This window comes from Orcinus orca, chromosome 15 (genome assembly GCF_937001465.1).
Source record: "Orcinus orca chromosome 15, mOrcOrc1.1, whole genome shotgun sequence".
NCBI classification, from domain to species: domain Eukaryota; kingdom Metazoa; phylum Chordata; class Mammalia; order Artiodactyla; family Delphinidae; genus Orcinus; species Orcinus orca.
In genome coordinates, this window is record NC_064573.1 from 46,867,034 (window position 1) to 46,894,804 (window position 27,771).

Sequence of the window (27,771 nt, forward strand, 5' to 3'; positions counted from 1 at the left end):
ATGATCTTTCGAACCTCAAGTCAAATTTTACATTATATGTGAAAGTTTTACAGACTACAAGTTGTTGATCAGGGGTAAAGAGGGATTCAAGGCTTTCAAGTCACCCTGGCAGTCTCTGAGAAGACCGCAGACAAATGCTTTTAGAGTTGAAACCCCAAGTAGTTGGCTCAGTGGTGTGGAGGAGCTTGGAGGCTGTTCTATGGGGCTACGCAAGTTGGTGTATGGTGATCAGGGGTTACGTAGTCAATATTCTTCCACTAGAAAGAAGCATCTCTCCTTAAAGCTCAGCTAGTGGAAGGACTGTGATGCCTGGAGGTGGTTCCATACACAGTGCTTCATTGCTCTTTTGATCAATTTGCTAGAAAATTCCTAATCATCCTTGAAGACCTAATTTGACTGATACATTCATTCCTTCATGTAACAAATATTTGAGAGCAACAACTAGAGACTACAGACCGTTCTTGACCCTGAGAACATAATAGTAAATAGGTCTATATCTATAGCTATCTACCTCTGTCTCTCTATATATACACATCTCCTCTAGGAAACGTTCCCCAGCACTTCCTCCACACCTAGGCTGGTGGCCCTATGCTTTACTCCCCCAGCACATCATTTATTCATTCATTTTTCCAATACCATGCTGACAACCCTACATGTATAGCCTCAGTCCAGTCTTCTCAACCATCTCTTTCTAGTCTAAGTGAGATCATATTACTTCACTGCTCAGAACACTCCAAAGCCTCTGTAGTTTATCCAGAGTAAAAGTCAAGGTTCTTACAAGTTTTGTCACTATCAGAGGATGCCACCTTGTAAACCCCATCTCCCATGTCTTCCTTTATCCAGTCACTTCCGAGAGTTGTAGGAAGGATATAGTCAGATGAAGAGCAGACAGTAAATGGGTTGATTCATCCCACTGACAAGAGAAGTAAATTCCACTTTTGATACAATTTTATGCAGCAGGACATCAAGTAGACTTTCGGTTTCCCTAGTCTTTCTTCACTTGGGAAAGAGGGAAGGGCTCATACATGAATGAAATTGTATGATAACATGATTATAGTTATGAAATTATTGTGATAAATGAATTTAGAAAAATAAAACATTTTCCAAGGGAAAATAATATATATCACTTTTTGCAAGTGCTTGGAAAACTGAAGCGGTCACCAGAATTTTATAATTGGCCTTGCTACAATTTTAAGTTGTAATTTATTACTTTGAACTGTTCTGCGCATTACAGAATGTCCCCCAAAACAACAAAAATTTCAATCCAAATACAGCTACATTTTGTATCTACATTCAGATGCATTAAATCAATGCTTGAAGGTAACACACTCCTTAATAGGGCAAGAATCGTTGACCTACAAAATGATGGAGTTATATTTTATTGCATTACAGGCAGAGCTCAGATAGAAAATTCAGGGCCTTTTTCCTTTCTTTCTTGTGTATACCTTTTTTCTTTTTTTTTTTGCGTTTTGTAAGATTATATAATTGATACCCACAGATGCACAGTACAAAAACAATAACAAACTTACTATGATCATAGATTCAAATCAATAACTAGTAGTTTTATCCCAATAATATTCAGATAGTTTAGTATGAGAGTATTAATGTAATGCAGCACATGGACATTAAATGAATATCATAGTAGCCCAAATATATATACTATAAAATGTGAAGCTTTGGTTCAAAGTGATGCATGGATACCACTTTCATCGTTACGTTTTCTATGAAGAAGCTTATTACAAAATGTATATTCCACATGCTTTGCTAAATTGTTCTGGCAGCTTACACGAAATGTGTGCCCCTTGATAGCATTTTAAAATAAATATTTTAAGTTCCTTATCAAATACCCACATTTGTGAATATGCTTTCAACATTTCCCCTTCTCTATTTTAACAGAACCCCAAGTCCCACATGTCCGAGGATCCCAAGAATAAAGAGGAAAATCTACTCAACTCTGAGAGGCCTATCAGGGTCTTCACAGAGAACAACCACTCCCAAGGAGAGGCTCAAGTTTTGAGTAGGATCACAGGGTCACCAACAATTCAGTTGATTGAAAAACATCAAGGGACTAAGACCCTTTTCAGGAAGTTCAGCGAAATGAATTGGCCGGTGGACATTCGCCCTTTAAACAAAAGCTTAGTCACAGATAGCAAATGGAGGAGAATTGATGCAACTCAAGAAAAACGCAGGTCTTTCCTTCAGGAATTCTGCAAGAAGTACGGTGGGGTGAGTCGTCCTCAATCCCATCTTTTTCACATGGTCTCCAGGATCTATGTAGAAGATAAACACAAAATTTTATACTGCGAAGTACCAAAGGCTGGCTGTTCCAACTGGAAGAGGATTCTGATGGTACTCAACGGATTGGCCCCCTCCGCGTACAACATCTCCCATGATGCTGTTCACTACGGGAAGCATTTGAAAAAGCTCGACAGCTTTGACTTAAAAGGGATTTATGCTCGTTTAAATACCTACACCAAAGCTGTGTTTGTTCGTGATCCCATGGAAAGGTTAGTGTCTGCATTTAGGGACAAATTTGAACACCCCAATAGTTATTACCATCCGGTATTTGGAAAGGCAATTATAAAGAAATATCGGCCGAATGCCTGTGAAGAAGAATTAAATAATGGATCTGGCGTCAAATTCAAAGAGTTCATCCACTATTTGCTGGATTCCCACCGTCCAGTAGGAATGGACATTCACTGGGAAAAGATTAGCAAACTCTGCTACCCATGTTTGATCCACTATGATTTTGTAGGAAAATTTGAAACTTTGGAAGAAGATGCCAATTACTTTTTACAGCTGATTGGGGCTCCAAAAAGGCTGAAATTTCCCAACTTTAAGGATAGGCACTCTTCTGATAAAAGAACCAATGCTCAGGTGGTGAGACAGTATTTAAAGGATCTGACTAGAACTGAGAGACAATTAATCTATGACTTTTATTACTTGGATTATTTGATGTTTAATTATACAACTCCATTTTTGTAGTGTGCATTCATTTTCTAACACCCTGGATGTACTTCATGATGATGGCCTCAAATCAGCTAGCTGTAATTTTCCTATAATTCTCACTATGAGAAAAATTTAACTAAGTGCAGTTGTCTTGGTTTAATGAAGGTTTTTTACCAAAGAGTATGAAACCAATTGGCACAAAGTTATAGGAAAATTACCACAGAGACATGTACACAACTTCAGTTGCTCTAAAATGTTTGGAAAAGAGCTGCTTTTGCATTATGGATTATATTATAGAAGCAATAACCTAGCCAGCTGCTACATTAGGTACAACTGCCTTTTGCAAGGGCAGGAAAAGCGATCTAAAATGGCATGAGCGTGTGTCTCCATCCTGGGATCTGTTGTCTAAAGTGCATGGAGGTATTTTTAGCAGTCTGTGACATATGAATCAACTGTTGCCTAGTCTTCTTACAGCCCTGGAAAGCTTTCCATCAACTGTAATGATAAATCCATTTTGAAATGGTGTTTTGGACCTGAACATTTTACTTTAGATTGGAAGGCATTATGTGATTTACAAGATGAGAATACAGCAGAAAAACCAGATGAAGCTATGGCTTTTTATATTCAACAGCCAATAAAAAATGCACAGCATGCGAAGATCAAAGCAACAAAAGTAACCTTCCTCTTCCAGAAAAAACTTAAGGGAATTGATTCTGTTTCCTTTTGAGCCCCTTGTGCAGAGACAAAATGAACGTAACCACTAAAGGTCTTCACTTTTGAAGCAGGCGACTGAGAAATTTAAGCCTCATCAGATATAAATGTGCTCCTCATTCTGGTTTAATTGGGCAGGGGGGAAATTGTTTCAGGATGGAATAATCATCAAAAACAAAAGTTGCCACTCTGAATATAGACCTCAAATAATAACAAAGTTTTATAAGAATATTATTTGAATCAAAGCACCATGTGCATAGCTTTATATGTGGAATGTACTCTAAGAATAGCTTTTGTCTAATTATTCAGCTTGAGAATGACTTTTTAAAAACTAATAAACCACTTCAAAGGTAGGTTATGTTCTAGAGAATAAACACAGAGCCCCTAGAAACTTTTTTTAATAGGCTTATGCATAAACAAAATAAGGTATTTTCTTTTCAAGTTTAAAATATTCTATACTAACAGAATCAAATACTATTGTATTCAAGCAGTCAATCAAAGCCTTCAGAAAATAGGACCATGTGTCACCCCTATGGAAAGTTGTAATGCATTTTGGAAATTTTTTCCAAGGAGCTCTAAATCTGTAGACGCGTCTGGATGGGACATCTATTTTAATTGGTCAACGGTTACTCTGAGTTAAGCAAACCACACATTCAAACCCTGTTTAAACACATTTCTTGAATATGTTCCTCTTCTCAAACGGTTTTTTGTGTTTTGTTTAGTTTAGTTTTGTTTTTTTGGCTGTGTTGGGTCTTCGTTGCTGCGTGTGGGCTTTCTCTAGTTGCGGCGAGTGGGGCCTACTCTTCGTTGCGGTGAGCGGGCTTCTTATTGCAGTGGCTTCTCTTGTTGCGGAGCATGGGCTCTGGGCGCATGGGCTTCAGTAGTTGCAGCACGTGGGCTCAGAAGTTGTGGCCTGCAGGCACTAGAGTGTGTGGGCTCAGTAGCTGCGGCACACGGGCTTAGTTGCTCCACAGCATGTGGGATCGTCCTGGACCAGGGATCAAACCCGTGTCCCCTGCATTGGCAGTTGGATTCTCAACCACTGTGCCACCAGGGAAGTCCTATCATTTTTTCTTGTCGGTAAATATTCAGTAATGCCTCTCAAAGAAAAGTAGGTATTAATATATGAATATTAATAGACCAAGACAGTTACAACTGTGCTTATTTCATTTTGACTTCCCATTTCATGACTGAGCTTTCATGAATCGCTTCATTCTTTACACCCACCTGCCGCATCCCATCTGTCTCCCGAGGAGAGGGGAACTGCAGCAGGCCGCCAGATCAGAAGTATTAAACCTTCTAAACCAAACTTTTACTACTTTTCCACTCTATTCACTCTTGCCTCTAAACCATACACTTAAGCTGTGCTCTCCGTTTTTAAGTAGTTTCACTCTAGAGTAATCTAAATTGTATAATTTAAATTTTGCTATACCGTGTAGAGTGGATTCCTAGTCAGTTAGAGACATTGAACTTATCTTTTTATGGAGAAAGAGAGAGAAAGAATAGAAAATATGCCCAGCAGCCTGCCGTTTTATTCCTAAACTACACAAAACTAGTTTTAGATGGGATCTGCTCTAAAGGATAGGGGAAGTTTTATCAAAGCTATTCCTAAAACCATATAAAGAACAAACAAAAAACCTTTCTTTTCATAACTTTGGGGGAAAAAATGGAAATGAGCGTCCTCTCTTATTAACATTTCTAATGCACTTAAGAGGATGGAGTATATATATATATATATAAACAATCATATATATGTGTATATATGATTGTTTGGCATCGGTGGTAGAGAAGAAGGGTGAGAGGACGTCAACGATACACAGTGCTCTCTATCAAAGCCGTTCTATATCTTACACTGTAAAAACTCCTTTCTTGACCCTTTCCTCAGACCCTATGTAACCATAGTTAGCCCTTCCGTCATTCTTTTCCTCAGTGGACTCTCATGCCAGCTGGCATCCTGTGTGGTTGATTTCCAGGGGCCATGTGTGTTTTTAGGTAGGAAGAACATTTTTAATGTATCTGCTCTCCCTTTTAAATGATGTCTTTTCACATTAGGACCAAAGAAGCCATCATCATCCTGGATTCCTTGGGATTTTAAATACATTTCCCATTTATCTCCCCTGAATTACTCTATTTCTTAGACCAGCTCACGTTCACCTTTGTCACTTTTGCCTGAGTGTAAATGCCAAGTGTGAGCATCACTGTTCCATTGGACACTCACCATTTCCTGGATTTAGTTTCCTAAAGGCAAGTGACCAAATCTGGACTCATCTTCCAGATGTCCAGTGTTCCCATTTTAACATTAGCATGCTTTAGGTGTAATTGTTAGTCCTCTAATTAAACCCTAAGGATCTTATTTATTTTTATAGACAGCAGTAGCACAGGCCCCTTCACTCTGTTATTCTCGTGTCTGGAATTACTATTAGGGTAACAAGTTGGCAATGAAGCCAAAAACCACAGTTACTTAACCTGGTAAACTACCCATGGATATGCATTATTGATGTGATTGCGTCCAGAAACTGCCGTAAACTTCAACGAAGACGTTTTTGCACAGGACACCCAACTTTCTGATTTTCACATGTATTTGGAAATATCCATTGTCCATGGGAACATGGGGCCACTCGCTAAATTCTCTAACTTCAAGGTCTATAAATATTATCTAGCAATTCAAGAACTACTTGGACACCATTTATAATGACAAAGAGGAAAAAAGCCTGTTAATTACACTTTTTTCATGAATAATTACTCTTCAGGAAGGTGTTATCTCCTAAACACTGTATATTAGTGCTTAGCTGAAGGGAATATATAAGCAGATACCGAGAATTTTTGAATATTAAAGCTCTCTTTGAAAACATCACTTGCTGAATTAGTATAAGTTGGAATTAGTCAGCTGGGGCTGCAATAAACATCTCCCTACTCTGAATTCTCATTTGGCCCCTTGGGGCACCTTTAAAACTCTAGGCCTTTGTGGAATATGGTGAAGCAGAAACTTTGCCCCTGGCTGACATCCCCCGTGTGTCCTGATATTTGAAGAATGGTTGACCAAGGTGTCTCATAGTAGCTCAGCCACCTGAGGACCTTAGACCAGGGCTAACATAATTTAGTTCTACCACTAGGGTCACACCGTCTCAATCTTAATCATAATCATTATAGTAATATTCATAATCATAGCTAACAGCTATTCAGTACTTAAGTGCTTTTCATGCATTAATTTATTTAATCTCCATAGTCAATCTAAGTTAGGTGTTGCTATATGCACCCCCATTTCCCATGTATAATAAAGGAAACTAAAGCAGGGTGTGCTTTAGTTAAATTACCAGCTAAAGAGGCATAGCTGGTAATTAGGTGGGGAGGCAGAATGAACCCAAGCAGCAAATACCACTACCAAACACTCTTCTTCTTTTTTTAAAAAAAATTTATTTGTTTATTTGTTTTTATTTTTGGCTGTGCTGGGTCTTCGTTGCTGTGCGCGGGCTTTCTTTAGTTGTGGGGAGCAGGGGTTACTCTTCATTGCAGCGCGCAGGCTTCTCATTGTCGTGGCTTCTCTTGCCGTGGAGCCCGGGCTCTAGGCACTCAGGCTTCAGTAGTTGTGGCATGTGGGCTCAGTAGTTGTGGTGCACAGGATTAGTTGCTCCGCGGCATGTGGGATCTTCCCGGACCAGGGTTCGAACCCGTGTCCCCTGCACTGGCAGGCTGATTCTTAACCACTGAACCACCAGGAAAGCCTCAAACACTCTTCTTAGAATAGTATAAACTTAACTACTTACTTTTGGTTTCTCTTACCTATATTCAGAACAACCAAAGGAAAGAAATATATATTGGCAGCTGAAAACTTTTTTGACATTTCAAATCAGCTTATTTCTTTATTCCTGTTGAGTTAAATTGACAAATTCAAAGATTTGATAAAAAATTACACTTCCTCTCTCTCCTCCTTTTTTTGTTTTCCTAGTTGATCACGAGACACAAAGTTTTCAAAAAGAGAAAAAAAGTCCTTGGAACAAATTTAGTCTAACAGAAACACAATGTCATTTTGACAAGAAAGTCCAGACAGATACAGCAGTGGGCAAGGTCACCGGGGATATAGTTCAAGAGGAAGGGAGTTCGGCCTGTTTTCCACACATCAGCACTTGATGGCCATTGTAGATACTCATGACTCAGCAAGTCAGCCAAAGGGAAAGCTCCATGACTACCGTTAGAAACTAAGCAATTGAGCTCGTATCTTTTTCCTGAGTTCCCATCCCCAGTACTAGTTTAGTAGTTAGATAACCCTAACCTAACTCAGGAAGACTGTAGAAAAGAATAGAGGAGCAGCTTGACTTAAACCAACTGAAAACCACCATGAAAAAGTCAAATTAAATAAGTGCTCAGCTAGAAGGCGGCAGACTTTTCCTAGGCCTGCGGACGCTCTACCTGAGGAAGGCCAACTCTGAGTCCAACAGAAGAGTACTGCCCTGCATCATTTAATTCTCAGGATTGCCTAGTCCCTCCCGTCTTGGTTTTTCACCAGGATCTTATTCTTCCAGGTGAATTTCTTCAAATCCACTTAAGCGATCATTTTTTCTCATCTCTAAGCCTCTGCTCTAAGCCTCTTCTATTGAAATACTTTCTCTCTGGACATTCATTTCATGTTAACTCACCAAGGAATCTTTTTAGACTAGCCAATTTTCAAATCTTATTTCTCATGAGTGCTCTCATCAATGGAAAAAGGCAGAATGATCTCCTCCTGATACGACATGCATCCCATTCTTCTTCTCCTGCCAATGAATGCAGGCATTCCTTCCCTTACTTTTTTTTTTCTTCATTAATTTATTTGTTCATTTGCTATATCCCTCTTTATATGCATACAAAATCTCTGTTGTCATCGGAATGTGTCTTAGGTCTTCCAAGAGTGTTGTTTATTTCACTTTGCACAGTTTCTAGCAAAGCATTGCATGGAAAGAGTTCCTTTAATAAATGTTTTTGTGACGTTGTGTAAAGGTTCCCCTACTGTTTCTCTTAGTGTATAATGTGCATATTTCTGCCTATGACTTTCAGGCATCTATAGGCCCAGTGGATCTAAAGAGGAGGTTCCAGAGCAGGGCAACTGGGGGAAGTGAACCCAAGCCACATGCCTTTTCTATACTAACAGTCACACCTTAACCTAAAGGATAGCTGTGGACACAGCAATCTTGTATTGATACATTTCTAAGGTGACATATTTGTTTATGGAGTTTTCAGAGGAAATGTTGAAAAAATGCATAATTCTGGTCAATATAAGAGCCATTTACTGAGCACCTACTGGGTAGCAGACACTGGAAAAATACATACATTCACTTGACATGAACAGTACGTTTCATACATTCCCCAGAATATGAAAGTTACATATTATTCCACCCATCATTCTATAAATAAGAAAACTGAGGATCAGAGAGGTTTAATGACTAGCTCCAGAGCCAGCTTCCCACCAAGGTCTCTCTGGTTCCAAAGCTAAGACCACACTAGCCGCCTACAGGCCAGATCTGGCCACAGATACGTTTGGTTTGACCTACAATGCATTTTATTTACTATTTGGATTAGTTGGCAACATTTTAAATTGGGACTCTTTGGTCAGTGTTAGGGAATTTCTGTTACCCTGCGTCCTACCTGTCTGCCTGAAAACATGCAGAATCAAGGTCAGCCCCTTCAGATGAGGCCAGAGATCTCTCTTGTTCATGCTCTCCACCTAGCCATCATCACTCATTTACCTTGCGGGGCTGACTCCTAAGTGTCCCACTTTTCAACCCCTGCTCTGAAGAGTATGTTCTTCCATCCACCAAGCTTCCAAAGGAAAAGTGATTTCTGAATATTTTCTTTGTCTGTATTTGTGTTGTGCCATCCCTGAGGTCATCACGTTTTGGGTTTCCTTATCCTCACTCGAAATGCTGCTTGTCCTTTGGTCTTCTATCCAGTGTGATGGCCAAACAATATTTCATCGTTTAAAGAAATCTCTTTTGACCAACAAAAGAGATGTTGGGAGAAATCCAATACCTTTCTTTGGCATCCTTCTGTCTTAGCCACTGGGTACCCCTGGAAATAACCGTCCTTCCCATCCCCTTCAGCAGAGATGAGTCATTCTCTCATGCCCTCAGAACCTTGGCATCTAGGGACGAAAACTGGTTCACATTGATGTATCCAGACTCTTATTCGATAACCTTCCTGCAAAAACTCCTGTTTTGAAGGGGTACCTACTCTTCCTCAACTCTGAAAATTGCCTGTTTCCCAGATTTCTCTGAGGATTTCCCTATCTGGCTCATAATACTCCTCTCCATCCCCTTCCTGCAATTATCCTGGGTGACGTTAGCATTCCCGATGACTTTCCACCAGCTCTGTTTCTCAGTGCTCTAAACTCTCTTTCTCCCACTTCAACGCTTGGACAGCTGGAGAAAACAGAAACACTGCCATGAAAATCAATAGCTACAACTTTTGTCCCCAAAGAGCAAAAAAAATCCTGTGGTAACCTATACAGTACTTCATTTTATCCATTCATTTCCTCAAAATATATCCAAGGCTTAGAAAAATGTTCTTCAGAAATATTTTGAATTGAAATGTACTTGGCACGCTAGAGTAATTACCGAATTAAAATGACAATATTACTAGGGTGACTGTAATTATCCTTAGGAAAAAATAAATCCTGATTTAGTTTATCAGTTCTTCAAAAAAATAATGTACGGACCACCTGGACCAAATTTTTGTTAGAAACAGATTTCTGTAGCCCACCCAGGATGCACTGAATCAGAATCTCTTGAAACCCACTTGGGAATTTTTTTTTAACAATCTGCTGGGATGAGTCTTACATACAGCAAAGTTTGAGCACCACTTATATGTGTGTGATTTTTTTAAAATCCTAGTCGATTGTAAGCCTGCTCCTTTCATTCCATTGCTCTGTTGAAAGTTAAAAGCTCTCAACTGAGAGATGGGTCAGCAGGTGTTGGTACCAAAGCCCGGCATGGGATTTTGACCAGTGCTGAAGCAGAAACTTGGCATCTGAGGCTGCCAACTGCAAGAACTAGAGCTGGAATGAAGTGAGTTATGGGGACAGCGCTGGGCACTGCCCAGGCTTTTTGAAAGCTTTCAGGATGAAATGGGGAGATGGAAACTTTCCCCTTTTGAAACACAAAAGACAAATGTGTACTGAGGGCAATTCTGGCAACTCAACTTCACACTAAAAACCAAGTGAAGACAGGATGAGTTTCTCCAATAAAAAATATAAAACCTTTCTCAAATTGAACGAAGATGATTGAAAATGGAAAATATTTGCTATTTGGGTTATTAGTTTGAAAGCAAGTGCCCCAGGAAATATTTTGCAATTAACTTAAATCATAAGAATGTACATTTCTTGGGCTTCATTAAAGAATTTGTCTCTCCTTTCCTTTCTGTGAGGTTGAACCACATAACATTGTCAACATCTGAGCGCTTCTGACATACAATCACAGCATTTTTAATGTTTCCACTATGAGTTCCACTGCTCCCTACCAAATTCTAGCTACACTAGCATTCGCCTAGACTATCAGAAATCGCCTCTGGAAAACGCCCTACCCCTCACCACTCTTCCCTTTCCTTTTCTCTTTTTTCCTTTTTAAATTTTTGATTGCGGTTAACTACACATAACCTAAAATTTACCATCTTAACCATTCTTAATTCATTATGCAACCATCACCACCATCCGTCTCCAGAATTCTTTTCATCCTCAAAACTGAAGTGTCACACCCATTATTATTTAAATAACTCCCTCTTCCCTTCCTCCAGCCCCGGTAACCGCATTCTACTTTGCATCTCTATGAATTTGACTACTCTAGGTACACCATATAAGTGGAATCATACAGTTTCTGATCTCTTGTGACTAGTTTCTTTCACTCAGCAAAATGTCCTCAAGGTTCACCCATGCTGGGACATGTCAGAATTACCCTCCTTTTAAAACTGAATAATGTTCCCTTGTACATATAACTTCTCACTTTAATCCACTCTGCACACTTCGAAAATAAACTTCCTACAGCATCATTCTGCTCCCAGCTTCTCATTGCCTGGCTTTAAGACCCTCAGCAATCTAACTTTTATCCAGTATTACCTGATAATGGCATCAGACCCATTATTATCCAGCCAAATTGAACTATCACATTCCCTGAAAATATCCTTGCTCTTCTCTCTATTTTGTTCCTATTATTTGCACAGCCTGTAGTGTCCATGTTTCTCTCTCTTAAATGGCCTCCTCACAGGCCCCCTCCAACATGATGCTGCCTCCCATCCCCCCATTCTAACCCCATCCCTCCCTCCCCACCCGCACCATCCCTCACTCAGCTGCTTCACCCACTCTGCCTGGGGAATCTCTTCCGTTCCCCTTGCTGTAACTCGACCCATAGACTGATGGCTCCCAAATCCTTGTCTCTAGCCCACATGTCTGTAGTGGATCTTGACTCAGATTTCCAACTTCCTGCTGGACCCCTTCACCTAGATGGCCCATGGGCACTCCCAGCTCCACATGATGGAAGCTGAACTCATTACCTAACCCCCAAACCTGTTTTTTCCTTATTTGATGCCATCACCATTCATCTCCTCTGTCTCCCATGACAGGAGCCGAGGATTCAAGCCAGACCTCTCCCTGTGCTGACCCCCCATAGCCAGAGGCAAGCCCCCTAACTTCACCACCTACATCTTCCTCAAGCTTCTCCTCTCCTCCCATCCATTCTGCTACTTTCCTAGTTCAAACCCTCACCCTGTCTGGCCTGCAACACTGCAATACTTTCTAACCGTCCTCCCACCCTTGTGCTCAACGCCATCCTCCATACTGACATATTCACTCTCAGATGTAAACCCAAGCCTGGCATTTCTCCACTTAAAGCTCCTTAGTAGTGACAATCATCCAGTTTTGTCTCCTAACACACGTGCAGTGTCCTCCATGATCCTAATTCTTCTCCAGCCACATTTTCTGCCAGTTCCTACCTCCCTGCTTCCTCTCCAATGACCTAGAATGGCCGTGATCCCCGGACCGTGGGTGCTTTCCTGCCCCCTGCCTTTGCTCATCCCGTCCCCTCTGCTGGAGTATCATCTACCCTCCATTCACCTTCCGAGGCCTCCTAATCCCTAATCTCAGCTCGGACAGGCATCCCTTGCCTCTGCTTTGGCTCACATGAGATGCCCTGCTCCTGTGTTACTGGGAAGCAAAATCCTATGGTGGTTAAGAGCTGGGGCTTGTCATACATAAGAATTGGGTTTGAATCCCATGTCTTCAACTTTCAAACTTTGGGACTTCTCCAATTTATTTAACTTCTCTGAGTGCTAGTTTTCTCATATCAAAAATGAGGATAGCAATGCCTACCTTGTAAGGTTATTGTGAGAAATCAGTGGGAAACTTGTGTAAAGTGTTTAATAAGTGCTCAATGAATTATAACTACTGTTATTATCCCATTAGACCCTTGTGTATCTCTATCTTTGCACTTATAGAATTCTAATTATTTCTGTATGTGTCTGGCTCCCCCAGTACGCTGAATTCCTGTAACCCCAGAGAAGGCACTCGCTAAATATTTGTTGAAGAAATGAATGCAGGAACGGATCTTGCACACCTACCCCTATGTTGGCATTGCACTGCGTCCTTCCCTTATGGCATTATGACTTGTATTATGACAATATGAAAATGTGTCTTAACTTTTCTGTTAGATTCTAAGTTACCTGAGGGCAGAAACCATGTCTCACTCAATAAATGTACGTGGAATTGAATTTCAGACTTTCAAGTGTTGATTCTTTTTAATAAGATAATCGTTTAAAATAGTGGGCTTTCTAACTACAACGTAGAAACAAATAAGAAAAACCTGTCACACCTGCTATCTTCAGCCCCTTTCTTTCTGTTACCTCTACATCCTGACTGGGCTGAGCCTCGAGCTCCTCAGATAAGCACACTGTTCCCCATCTTAGGGCCTTTCTGAGCATCTGGTGCCAATGCACATGCAACCTGTAGGTAGAGGAGAGTTAATACCTGATGGGGAGAGCTTTTGATCAATGGGAAGTGGGACCAAGTGGACATATTACTCTCCCTTTATTTCCTCAACAGACAGTACAGAGACTTTTTCCCCAGTGGTTCTACCGGCAGCCAGCTAGACATTGCATCCTCACAGTGGCCAGCCTCCCGTCCCTGATTCACTCCACTGACCCTCACTTCAGCTCCCTGGGGTTGTACTGATTGTACTGATTCAGGACGAGCATGTAAGACCTCCGCCTCAGATGCTGCCTTCTTGGGAACCGGGGTGTAGTAGTTTCCTACAGCTGCTGTAACAAAGTACCTAAAACTGGGGGCCTTAAAACAACAGAGATTTAGCTTCTCACAATTCAGGAAGACAGAAGTCTGAAATCAAGCTTTCTTCTTGGTTGGCTCTTTATGGAGACTCTGAGGGAGGATTTGTCCCATGTCTTTCTCCTAGCTTCTGGTGATTGCCAGCAAACCTTGGCTTTTCTCATCTTGTAGCTTCATCCCTCCAGTCTCGGCCTCCATCATCAAATGGCATTCTTCCCGGGGTGCTTGTGGGTCTCTTCAGGTGGCCTTCTTGTAAGGACACCACTCACTGAATTTAGGGCTCACCCTAATCCACTATGACTTCATCTTAACAACTGATTTCATCTGCAAAGACCCTATTTCCCAATACGGTTACCTTCCAAGGTTCCAAGTGGACATGAGTATTCAGAATGCTCGTCCAGTGTACTGGGTAATCCCTAACAAGCAGGGGCATCACAGTTACTAAGGCTTTTACCTGTGGTCAGTGAGTGGTTAGATGAGGTTCAAGTGGAAGGTGGAAGGTGAGTCATTGAAATATGCAGTGTCTGGACCATGATACTTATAAGGGCTGTGGAGTAGGCTGGCTTCTTCTAACAGCAGTTGAAACCTTGCAGAAGGACGATATAGGCTCAGGGTGGACTACTGCCAACACAGGGTATTCTTTCAAAGCCAGAGAGCCTATGACAGCTTTGAAGAAGACTTTCAACTCCTGAAGCATCAGGGCAGATTCTGCTGCGAAATCAGGACCAGGACCAAACTGCGATGGGGGCTGAGTTGAACACTAAGATCTGGGATGGGAGTTCTTTAGATAGAAGAGTCTTGAACATCCAGCCGAGCAGCAGCAACCCCCTTCCCCTTGCCTGACAACAACCTCACCTTCCATGAAGGTCACACAAAAACACACCGAAGGCAGGGATAAGATGATGCTTATCTTCCTCAAGATCTTCCATTATCCCCCTCATTACCTCCAGGCTGATACTAAGATCAGCACAGCCCAACAGGGGACATTCTGGTATAAAATAGCTTGCATGCCAAATGCATCACCAATATCAATCAGCAGGAATCAGAGGAACACATGTGAGAGTGAAATTTGAGGGTGTTGGTCAGGTGGGGACAAGATGAAATACAAAGTTGGAAAGGGCACAATTTATGGACATGGTGGAACTACCCATGTTGTTCTTGCAAAGATTCCTGGAGGTAATCCTAATAGTTGGTTGGTATGGTTCCTTGAATGTTGGGTATGATTATGGCCTACAGAAAATAAATGGAGATGCCAGAACTTTGGGCACAGTACCAAGGAAGGGATCAGACGCCTCCAGATGGGAAATTGTCAAAATGGACTTAATGTGTAAAACCGTGGAACTCACCACTGGACCATAATAACCAGGACAGATCACAAAAAACACTCCTTTCTCTAAGGCAATACCGAATGCACGAGTGAGTACAAGCTCATTTTTGAGAAGCTCAACAAATTTTTCTGTAGGGCAGGATTGACCGTTGAAGATGCTGTAAGAGAACTGGACACTATAACATGACTGGGGATGATGGTGTGGGGATGGTAGAAGCCAGGTGTACACTGGGCTTTCTGAGACAAGGTAGATGTGGTTCCCATAATGGGTGAGAAGACTGGGGTGGTAATCAGGGGGCTGGATCTGCAGTGATCTGTGGCAATGGTTAATAGATCATTTGAATCTGGAGGCAAGATGGATGGCCAGCTGGTCACGATGTTGCTCAATTTATGTAATCAAAACACTTGAGAGGAGAGAGAAATGGTGAAATCCTCTGCTTCAGTGAAAAAGCATGGATGTTCGTGCAGTTTCCAGACCTGTGCTGGTCTACAGACAGAGATCCTTGGTTGAAATGAGGATCTTATCCCCTTGAGAAAGGGCCTTGCAAAATTATGACAAGAGGACATGGTAAGAATTCCCCCAGTCTTTTCAAAACGGGACTTGCCACCATTTGTTATGATAACTACGCTTTGGGAAGATACCCAGACTTTTTCAGTTCTGTAAGATATAGGGTCTGAAATAACATTGATACCTAAGGACGCAAAACACCATCACGATCCTCCAGTTAGAGTAGAGGCTTATGGAGACCTAGTGATAAATGGAATTTCAACCTGTATCTATTTTTCAGTGAGTCCAATGGGTTCACAGACCTACTCTGTGTTTGTTTTCTCTGTCTTTGAGTTTGTAATTGGGATAGATATACTTAGAAGTGGCATAATTCTCACATTGGTCCCCTTAGCTGTGTGGTCCTGGCCATTATGATAGGAAAAGATGAGTGGAATCCCCTAAAACTGCTTCCACCCCTGGCCAAGATGCTAAATCAGAAACGCCACATCCCAGGAGTACTTTCAGATTTTAAGTCCTCAAAGACTTAAAAGATGCAAGGGCGATACTCTCTATCACCTCCCTATTCAAGGGCTACTGTAATCTAAACCAAAGGATAGCTGGCCAGACTTGGTGTCTTTGCTGCATCAGATCAGCACTGCCTCTGACATCTGCTTTGTGGATTTTGATCTAGGGAAAGCATTCTTCTCTTTCAGTAGAAAAGATCAAACACAGATCACCTTCACACAGAAGAGAGAATATTCACCTTCTTGCTCCAAGGCTATGTTAATTCTGTTGCCTTTTGTTGGAGTATGCTCCCCAGAGACCTTGATTACCTTGACATTCTGCAAATCATCACATTGACTCACTCTACTGATAACATCAGGTTAATTTGTCCTGTAGAACAGGAAATGGCAAGTTCCCCAGATGTCCTAGAAAGATACATGTGTGCAACAGAGTGGGAGGTAACCCCCTTGAAATTTTAAGAGTCTCCCACATCATTAAAGGTTTTGGAGGTATAATACTTTGGGAGATGTGGGGCATTGCCTCTGTGGAAATGGCAAGTTGTTGTATCTTGCATCTCCCACCACTAAGAAGGAGGCTGAGTTCATTGTGTACCTCCTTGGATTTTAGAGGCAGCAAATACTGTACTTGGGGATACTGGTCCAATCCGTGTTGGGAGACACTAAGGGGACTGCCAGTTCAGGGGCAGCTCAGACCAAGAGAGGACCCGGAAGCAAGCCCAGGCTAGGGTGAAAGTTGCTCTGTCACTTGGCAACATGACCCAGCATGTCTGATAGTACCAGATGTGCCTAAGATGGATAAAGATGCTATAGAGAATTTCCGGCAAGTCCCAACAGAAGAGCTGCCACACATGCCTCTTGGATTGTGGAGCAGATCCATGCCTTCAGCAGTTTAAGACTACTCTCCTTTTGGAAAATAGTTGTTGGCACCTAAGCTTATATTCCCATGCCACCTACCTCTATTGCATCGATGTCTGTCCATCAACTCACACCTATGGTCTGAAGGTGACCAACTGATGGAAGAAATAACCTGGGCCTGGTTCACAGCTGGTTTAATGTGATATGTTATTTTCACAAAAATAGACAGCAGCCCCATTATAGCCCCTCGGGGTGGTTCTTAAGGACAGTGGCAAAAGTAATTTCCTGCAGATGAGAAAGGTATGAGAAAATATATTTGGTCAACCACTTTCCATGGAAGGAGGAGCCTGAGAGGTAGACATGCAAGGGTCTCTAGGTAGAGACCAGTAGTATCAATAGCTCAGCTCTGTTCAAGGAAAGGCCTGAAAGAAAATGAGGTTGAAAGAATAAGGAAAATGAGATCTACAGAGAAGATATGCGGACATATGGGAATGGCACAAACAGTGCATGGAGATCTTTGTGTCTCAGGAGCATCCGTCCCAAGGGAATCTCTCAACAGTCACGTAGACAGAAGGGCTATCAGTTCGCCTCTCAGCTTTGCCTCCTCGGCGTTGGTACAGCGGGTGCATGAGCAGAGTGACCATGAGAGCAGGGATGGCGGCATTGCATGGGTCCCACAGCGTGACTCCCTGTCACCAACACGGATCGAGCTCCTTCCATTACTGAATGCCCTTTCTGCTTGCAGCAAAGACTAGGCAGTTACTTGGCATCCACTGATTCCATTGGACCTGTTCCACTCTGGAGGGAGCAGCAGTTTGTCCTACTGGAATCTACATCTGTTCCTAATGTAGGTTTGCCCTTCGTGTCAGGACACTCAGAAAGATTGATCTACCAACAGGTGTCCCACCCAACACTGCCTCCAATCAAGAGATTCAGTTTTTGGCAAATGAGGTATGACGGGTGGGTACACAACCATGGAATCCACTAGACTGACCATGTATTGCTTTCCCCAGAAATAGCCAATGAAAGATGGAATGGCCTGTTAGAGACTCAGCTAAAGCACCAGCTTGAGAAATACACCTGTCTAAGTTGGGTCCTCGTCCTTCAGGATACAACATATATACTGAGAGATAGAGCTGTGTCCCAATAACTGGAATACGAGGCTGTTTCTCTCTTCATTACTCACAGCGAATGACTTGCAGAATTTGTGCTTCCCCCTGGAAACTTAGACCGCTGGGTTTGATTTACTGGTTCCCGGAGAGGAAATTTTCAGCAAGGAGAAATTATAAAGTCCCGTTAAGTTTCTGAACACTTTGGACTCCTCTGCCACTGGGGGTGGAGGAGGGGGGCACGGGGGGAAGGCAGAGAAAGGAGTCACTCTACTGGCAAGGGGATTTGACTCTGATTCCATAAGAAACTAGAGATGCTACTGCCCAGTAGGGACAGGAAGGAGGAAATCTAGAACCCAGTGGACTCTTGGAAGGTCTCTTAGTGCTTTCACACCCAGGGAGAACAGAAAATAAGCAATGGCAGCAATCACAGTCCTCCTGGCAAAAAGCAACTAAATGTCTCACATCCCTGAAGGATGCCAATCTGGGTGGTGACACCAGACAAGTAACCCAAACAAGGAACAGTGCTGGCTGAGGGTCAGGAAATTTAGAATGGGGAATTGAGGAGGGAGGTGATGAATATCTACTGTGATTTTGGAAAAAAGCTGTACCAGAAGGGAGCCTTCTTTTTTATTCTCTTAGAAATTTTGGTTTTGTAGGAGACGTTCTGTGTGATTAAATTTATAACTCCTCTCTTGGGGAGGAAGTGAGGACAATAGATTTCTGACAGGTTCCCCTGGGTCTCTCAGTATGGTCATTAGAGTTACCTTCTTAGAACGTAAACACCATTCTCTTGTCTAAACCTTGCTGATGGCAGGAGACACAACAAATGAACTGGGCTTATAGTAAAATACTATGCAAGCTCCACAAATCACACTTTTGAGTAATATTCATGAAATGAAAATATGCTTATGACAAAGGAGAGGGGCAAATCATAAATGAGTCTGTACAGTAGGGTTTCACTTGTTTAATACTGTATGTATGTTTTCAAATGTGTATTTCTGGGACAATGTTTTTTTTTGGTTTTTTTTGCGGTACGTGGGCCTCTCACTGCTGTGGCCTCTCCCGTTGCAGAGCACAGGCTCCGGACACGCAGCCTCAGCGGCCATGGCTCACGGGCCCAGCCGCTCCGCGGCATGTGGGATCTTCCCGGACCGGGGCACGAACCTGTGTCCCCTGCATCAGCAGGCGGACTCTCAACCACTGCGCCACCAGGGAAGCCCTGGGGTAATGTTTTTGAAATAGAGTCCGATCCTTTTTCCTTGCATTTCTGTATCTGGGACCCGTCTGCATTCAAGGGCTGGGGCTGGGCATGTAGGATGAGACCTGTTCTTGCAGAAAGAAGAAATGCAAAGAGGAGGAGAAAGGCAATATTCAGCTTTTGGTTATTGAAGCAGAATTTTTGAAATAGTCTTGCAATCTACTCTTTACCAAGACAAGAACTGACTTTTAGAAGTTCTTTTAGCTCCCAACCAAGCTCTAAATATAAGACACCATACTGAGGACCAGATCACAGAATTGCATCGCTATGAACAAAAACTCAGGGTCAAAGAGAGAGCAGTGGTTCTCGAACTACTTTGTGAACTCGAACCCTTTCACAATTCTTTAAAATTATTGAGGACCCCGATCATTTCTATTTTAACTACTGATATATATTTGTTTATGTGGGTTATATCTACTGACAGTTACCACATGCCATAGACTGAATGCTTGTGTTCCCCCCAAATTCATATGCTAAGACCTAATTTCCAATGTGATGGCATTTGGAATAAAGTCATTGAGAGGTAATTAGGGATAGATTAGGTCATGAGGGTAGAGCTCTCATGATGAGATTAACGCCCTTATAAAAAGGGAATAAAACATGAGAACCTTCTCTCTGTCATGTAAGTATACAGAAAGAAGATGGCCATCTGCAAACCAGGAAGAGAGTTCTCACCAGACACTGCCACCTTGATCTTGGACTTCCAGAATCTAGAACTGTGGGAAATCTATGTCTATTGTTTAAGCCTCTGATAATGTGTTATAGTAACCCAAGCTTAGATACCATATTAGAAATTAAAACTGAAATTAAAATATTTATTAATGCACCTAATATAAAAATAACTCCACCACATTAAGTCAACTACGTAGTTTTGTGAAAAAAAACCTTTTCCAACTTCAAAAGAATGAGTAAGAAGAGTGGCATTATTTATATTTGGGCAAATCTATTTAATGTTTGGCTTAATGGAAGACAGCTGGATTCTCCTGTTTCCAATCTGTTGTGGGATTATTGTTTGGGTTAAAATATAGGAAAACAAATCCAGCCTCACACAGATATGTACCTGGCAGAAGAAGTATTTTAATAGCCTTTTCAGATAATTGTGGGTATTCTTTGATACTATGCCAAAACTCGACAATTAATACTTTCTTAAATGCTAGTTACAACTTGGAATCTGAAACGATATCAGTGAACATTCATCCTGCTACATTAGAGTTCATTCATTTATCTTGAACTCCAAGTGAATCTTTAAACCATGCATGATTTTTAAACATTATGCATTGATCATTTAGAGAATATTAGTTCACTGAGTTATGTAGATTTTCCTAATGTTTATAGACTTCATTATCCAATATCAAAAATCACCATCATCACAAATCTCATCAGAAAAATGTTGAAGTATTGGGAAGCTGTCAACTTCATATGGTGGTGGATACATATTTTCTAAACTTCTACTTTTGGGTTGAAAGCTCAAATTTTGTTCTTGGCAACAAATACTTCCAGTTGTTTTCCTTGAAATGACAGGCTCACTTCATTCATTTTTGAGAAAATGTCCACCAAAAATGCAAGTCTGACTACTCAAGAGTTTGTCTATCTGTTGTTCTTTCAAGTAAAAATGGTGTTCCATGAAAAAAAATTGCTAATTCAGCTCACAACTCAAATAATTACATAAGTGCATTTCCTCAAAATACCCATTGTGTTTCAGCATAAATTAGAAGTACTTTATTTGTACTTCCTAGTTAGCCACACAGAAAATTCAAAAGATGTGTAATCAAAAGTAGAGATTTTATATATATATTGCTTTACCAAGGACTTTCCTGAATGAAATTAGCAGGTTACTTTTGTTTTAATTTCTTCTTTGTGTCTTGAGGTTGTGTGTGTGTGTGTGTGTGTGTGTGTGTGTGGTGATGGATACGGTATAGCACAAGGAACTATATTCAATATCCTGTGATAAACCACAATAGAAAAGAATATGAAAAAGAATATATATATGAATAAGAGTCACTTCACTGTACAGCAGAAATTAACATTGTAAATCAACTATACTTCAATCAATTTTTTTTAGAAAAAAAGGAGTAAATGAAGGTAAGGTTAAAAAAAAAAAAGAAAGAAAGAAAGAAAAGAAACCAGATGAATCAGGGGCATCTTGCAGTCACTGGTAAGGAGTAAATCAGAACAGTCCCTCTGCCCCTGAGGTCAGGGTCACTGCCAGATGGGTACAAGGACTTGCTTCATACACTCAGTTGTGACCTTGGAAAGGGGAAGGGAAAGGAGCAGAAATCTGGAAGACTGAGCATTTAACTAGAGTCTTGCTCATCCGAATGAAACTATTTAAACTAGCCTTGATAGAGGCTGAAACTCAGAAAAGGTTGAATATTGAAACAGAAAGTAAGTATTTTTAAGACTGAGATATAACTCATGACTGAGCGAAGTCCCCCTACTAGCCATCAGGATAGGACCTCCAAAGGGACTATAGAATCCCCTATAGAAAGCAATCATTGTCTGAATAAATCAAAAAACTAAAAAGAAGTATGTTCATTGTTACCAGGGGTTAACTCTGGGTGGTGGAATTATGGATGGCTTTATTGTCTTTTCAGGCTTATCTGAATGCTGTTAGTTTTTTATAATAAAGAATCATTTTTTAATAATCAGAAAATAGGAGGTGATGTCATATTACCTGAAAGATATTGTTCACATTTCTGAGCCTGGTGGAAAAACACCCTCCTTCTACCCTGCTTTACCTCCTCATCTTCCTCTCCACCCACTGCACCTCATAGCCAAGCGACTCCCTGGGCCCCACTGGCCAAGTTTGCTCAGGGTTCTGAAAATTTCTAGCAATATATGCATACTTAATCTTAAATGGAGAAACAGACCTCTATAGCAAAGGGTAGGTCAAAGCTCATACAACATTTGTATTACCGCCCCAAATATCTTTACATAAAAGAACATCAGTGGGGCTTCCGTGGTGGCGCAGTGGTTGAGAGTCCACCTGCCGATGCAGGGGACACGGGTTCGTGCCCCGGTCCAGGAAGATCCCACATGCCGCAGAGCGGCTGGGCCCGTGAACCATGGCCGCTGAGCCTGCACGTCCGGAGCCTGTGCTCCGCAAAGGGAGAGGCCACAACGGTGAGAGGCCCGCATACCGGAAAAAAAAAAAAAAAAAAAAAAAGAATATCAGTAGTCACTTTAAAAAATTCATGAGGTTAGCTAATCGAAACAATAAAATTATAGCATAATAATTTTTAAAAATTTAGCAACTTCTTAGAGCTGCATCATTTAATAAGTAGCCACTTAGCCACATGTTGGCTACTGGGTACCTGAAATGGGGCTGGTAAAGCTGAGAAATTGATTTTTCAATTTTATTTCATTTTAATTAGTTTAAAATAAAAACTGTGAATTCAGTTATTGGAAATTTTTAAAGTGTGTTCGTGACTCTACTCTTTCGAATGTAAGCATTATGATATCTGAACACCAGTCAAGTACAGTCCTCCCTCAGTATCTGCTGGGGATTGGTTCCAGGACCCTCTGTGGACACCCAAATCCATGGATGCTCAAGTCCCATAGCTAGACCTCCATATCCATGGTTTCACATCTGGGAATTCAACCAACCCAGGATCGTGCAGTACTGTATGTTTTCATTGAAAAACCTTCATGTATAAGTGGACTTGGGCAGTTCAAACCTGTGCTGTTCAAGGGTCAACTGTATTTCCAATGAAAATTTAGCTTCCAAATGGAAAGAGACTGTAATTGTACAATACTTAAAAAAGTTAAACACTTAGTAAGAAAAAATGTAAAGTGTTTCATTACTAATTTTTTATACTGATTTCTTATTGCAGTGATAGTATGTTACATATATTGGATTAAATCAAATACAGTATTATAATTAAGTTTACCCGTTGGTTTTTACTCTTTTTATTGTAGTTACTAGAAATGTTTAATTATATATGGCTGACATTATATTTCTACTGGACAGTGCCAACTTCAAGCTTGTTGAGGTATAATTAGACATAAAATAATTTTGTTTACTTTTGACTGTTACTATAGGTCTATTTAAAAATCCTTCTGTATCTCAACTGGAAATATTATTCTTTTTCTCAAAAGTTACCTCTTTTAAATGCTATAATCTCCAAGCTACCTAACCAGGTACCTGTAGTGTGTGAGAAGATTAATATTTATGATGAGTATGTACTTATGAGGAGTATGATTCCGTTATTGCAATGTTGTTGCTAGGACATTTCTTTAAACCTAGAAAGTTCTGCCTTTCTTTCCAAGCCAGGCTAGTGGAAAATGGCTCCAGACATTGGGTACTTTTGTATAAAGCTAACAGTAGTTTTGTTTTCTATTTGTCATTATGACTCAGTCCTCTTTGTCTTGGCTTTGTGTTGAAGGGTTGAACAATTAAAATTTCCCAGAGGTCCCCTTTCTAACTCTCAACAAAGCCTTAGCAAATGCTTCTGTGTCTTATTCACAGCAATGGTTTTTGCCTTTCAATGAAAAAGTAAAACTGGGAATAGTTTTCAGAGCTTTCAGAACTTTTTCCATTGAAATGCAAACACTCCTCTGGTGCCTCTGAAAATTCTGAGAAATTGTTGGGTTTTGGCGATGTTTCCAGAAAACCTGGCATTCTTCTCCTGTTCATGGCTGGTTTAAGTCCTTCTCTTTCCAAGTACATTCAAGCAAAGTCAGCAGTTGAGATTGTCTCTTGCAGGGCAAACTCCCAACTTGAACACTGAACAAAAGGGTAACTTTTTCATTCCAAATTTGGGATTGTGACCAGTAAACCTCACAACCTTACCTTGGCACTTCTCTCCAAATGCAACTTAGCTTCTCACATGCACCTTCTCCTTAATCCTGTCCATGAACTGCCTTGTAGGCAGCGTTTGCAATGATGAGACACACACCCCAACAAGTCACTCATATGTTATAAAGATAATGACAGATATTGGCTTGGATTTCTTGGATTCTCTAATGCAGCCATCTTAACTTGCCTAAAAATTCTTCATCCATAATTTTCAGCATGCCACCCAGCCCATGCTCTCTATTCCAAAGTATCAGTGTAAAATGAAGCCACCCATCTTTTCTGTCTTCATTTCCTCAATAGCAGTAGTCTGAATAGGCAAACCAAGAAAGTGATTGCCAAGCATTCGATCAACACATCACCAGACTCTGATCTGATATAGAATCAATGCAGATATGTCCTCCTTATTTACTGTCTATAATATACAACCTTGCTTCTGTTATGCCATCATATAATAATAATTTGAAAGGTGATGTTATTCACTGTTCTGCATGTATTTATCTCAACTCAAGGGCAGGAATCATGTCTGGTTTTCCTTTCATGGATCATAGTTTAAGTCCAGTGGATACTTATTTAATGATTGTCGTTCAAGAAACAGTTAACCTAACAGCTCCTAGCATGTTGGGGAAACAAACAGGGCCAATTCGTGCTCAGGTAGAAAATAAGAAGATCTCATCTGGGGTGGAGCTAAAAGTGGCTAATGCATATGGAAGAAAAGCAAGAAAAAATTAAGGAGGGATGAGCTCTCTTCTATTAGATGCCCTGCAACATTTTGATTTAGTAAATCATCTTCAATCTCTATATTCACCCAGTGTCAGATACTTAAACATCGTAACAAAACCCTAATTAAAATGTTGAAGAACAATTCTGTTATAAAATATAGTTAAAAACACAACTCTCTCCATTTATCAACAAATCTCTCTGGGACTCTATTTCACCTTCTGAAAAGTGAGCGAATTAGACTAGATATCAAGATTCCAGTGGTTCTATAAATCTGAGTCATGGACCTTTAATTACTGCAGTCCTAAAGAAAGCTTTGCAAGCCTGTGACCCAACATAAAATGAAAAGACCAGCCCTGTACTAATTCTTAACAACAAAACTGACGTATATGGGTAACAATGATTTGCTTGAAAATGCAAACATTTTTTTAAAAACCAAATGGCAGAAAAGATCAAAATACAAGACAATGTTTAGCCCTTAGGCTACGGCTGTGGTTCACACTCAGACACTGAGGGCTCAGTCACAGTACCGGGCACAAACTATGTGTTCAAGAAATTTTTTCTCTATGATTGTGTAAATATACCCCAGAGCACTCTCTGAAAGCCAAGGTAGCAGCTCTGGAAAACTGCTGACCAATTAGCACATCTTCTGGGTATTATGTGAACAAGGAGAAAGTGGCATCACCTACATGAGCCTGGTCGACCTTGCCTGTGTTCAGGGAAAGCTCTCCTCCCGGACCCTTCCTCCTTACCATCCCGTCCTCCCCAGCTCTCCATTCCATGCCATGCCGGCCAAGAAATATTTTTCAGAGCATCTTTCATATACGTTTATAGGCTCCAGGATATGGCTTTACTAGGGGTTCAAACTTGCGGCTGTAACTAAATTTCCAGTATTAACAGCAATGTTCCTGGATACAGATTTTAAATTGTAGTAAATTTAAGAGTTCAAAGTATTTTAAAACTATCACTTGCAAGACAAAACTTATTATCTGGAAACTAACCATACAGCACAGTGGATTTCCCTTTTATTTCACTCACACTCACACACACACACACACACACACACACACACACACACACACACAGAGCTTTCCATATTAAGTTAATCTTTCCAGACAGGAGGACTAGAGAGATGAGCAGAGGTTACCAATGATCAGTGTTGTGTTCTGTGAAACGCAGTGAACTTAGTATTTATCACTAGGAGAGAGAAACATTTTTCTTACAGTTGTGAGATTATCCATGGACATATAACACATTAGTTAGAAAACAATTTAAACTGGGAAATAAGATTTTGAGCTGGTGACCTACATATGTAAAAAATGAAAATTCTTTAAGAGTCATTTGCTGAATTCTTACAATCTTCCAAGCAATAAAATTGACCAAGGAATCAGTGCAATCACATAAGTACCAATACTGGGGAAAGAGTCTCCTTAGTTAAATCATAAATTCACTTAATTTTTCATCTGCCACACATCTCCTATTTAGAAAGCCATCTTGGGGTTGTTTCTACCACATGGCACAGAACAGTCTAGAGGGTCAGGGGATCCTGGGTAGAAGAGGCAGAGAGAGCTAGCCATAGCAGCAAACTGCTTTAAATTGGCTCTTCTGTTACAAAGCAAATGGAGTGATGTGTCAGTTTGCAAAGAAATAAAATGAAAAATTGCTTTCAAAGGCCTCAGAATGGACCCTGCTTTGAGGCATTGGAAAAAATTGATTTCAGTAATTGAAAGCAAGTTTTGCAGTGCATGAGCAATCAGCTTCACAGACAATTCTGCCTACACAGCCCACTGACTTTCATGATATCTGAATTAAGATTGTTCCGTATCCACAAACAAGCAAACAAGCCAGGTGGGCTCAAATCTGTGTCTTTTTTTCTACATGCCTCTAAACATAAGTCTAAAAGTTAGTTACGACAAATGTCAGTTAAGATCTTCCACACACGATAGCAAATTTAAATTTCTTCCCTGATGTGGCCACGTTACCAGATCTTAACCAAATGAAAGGTGAACCCGATCCAGATTGGATTTTTTTTTTTTTCACCTCGTCACAGACAGCCACAGCTCTCAACCACAGCACAGGTAACCAAATTATTTGTTTGAAAATCTATCTTCTCAATTCTAAATAATGAGATTAAATCCTCATTATTCTTCTATCAGTCAGAGCCTAAATCCAAACGAAACAAAAAAAATACCAAGCTTAATTTCACATCCCTAAATAGAGGAGGGGGCTTCCCTGGTGGCACAGTGGTTGAGAGTCCGCCTGCCGATGCAGGGGACACGGGTTCGTGCCCCGGTCCGGGAAGATCCCACGTGCTGCGGGGCGGCTGGGCCCGTGAGCCATGGCCGCTGAGCCTGCGCGTCTGGAGCCTGTGCTCCGCAACGGGAGAGGCCACAACAGTGAGAGGCCCGTGTACCGCAAAAAAAAAAAAAAAAAAAAAAAAAAAAAAGATAGGAAGGGTTTGGGGTGATTATCTTGATTATAACCCACTTCCAAACAAAACCGCATCTAAAATATTCCAAAACAGCTAAAATGATACATTCAATTTTTTAATGACCTTCAGAGAAGCTCACTGGACTCTATTTCAGGTGTTCGTTCTGGAATTGTCAAATCATCAAATCCCTCATACTGCAATTCCATTCATCTTCAGTGTAAGTTGAAGCAATTGGACACAAATTTCTGGAATCTTCCTCAAGCCCCGGAATCACCTTGCCCTTCCACTCTCCCCAGCTTGCTAAC

General features: G+C 40.9%; 2 protein-coding genes across 2 annotated transcripts in view; both read left to right on the forward strand.

Moving 5' to 3' along the window:
- The window catches only part of CHST9 (carbohydrate sulfotransferase 9), a 243,685-nt gene extending 230,294 nt beyond the window's left edge, over window positions 1–13,391 (forward strand). The window contains exon 5 of the mRNA XM_049697790.1: window positions 1,897–13,391. Within this exon, the coding sequence (XP_049553747.1) occupies window positions 1,897–2,985 (1,089 nt within the window). The 3' untranslated portion in view covers window positions 2,986–13,391. The remainder of the gene's footprint in view (window positions 1–1,896) is intronic.
- The window catches only part of AQP4 (aquaporin 4), a 175,278-nt gene that overhangs the window by 121,513 nt on the left and 25,994 nt on the right, over window positions 1–27,771 (forward strand). The gene's annotated exons all lie outside the window — the stretch shown is intronic.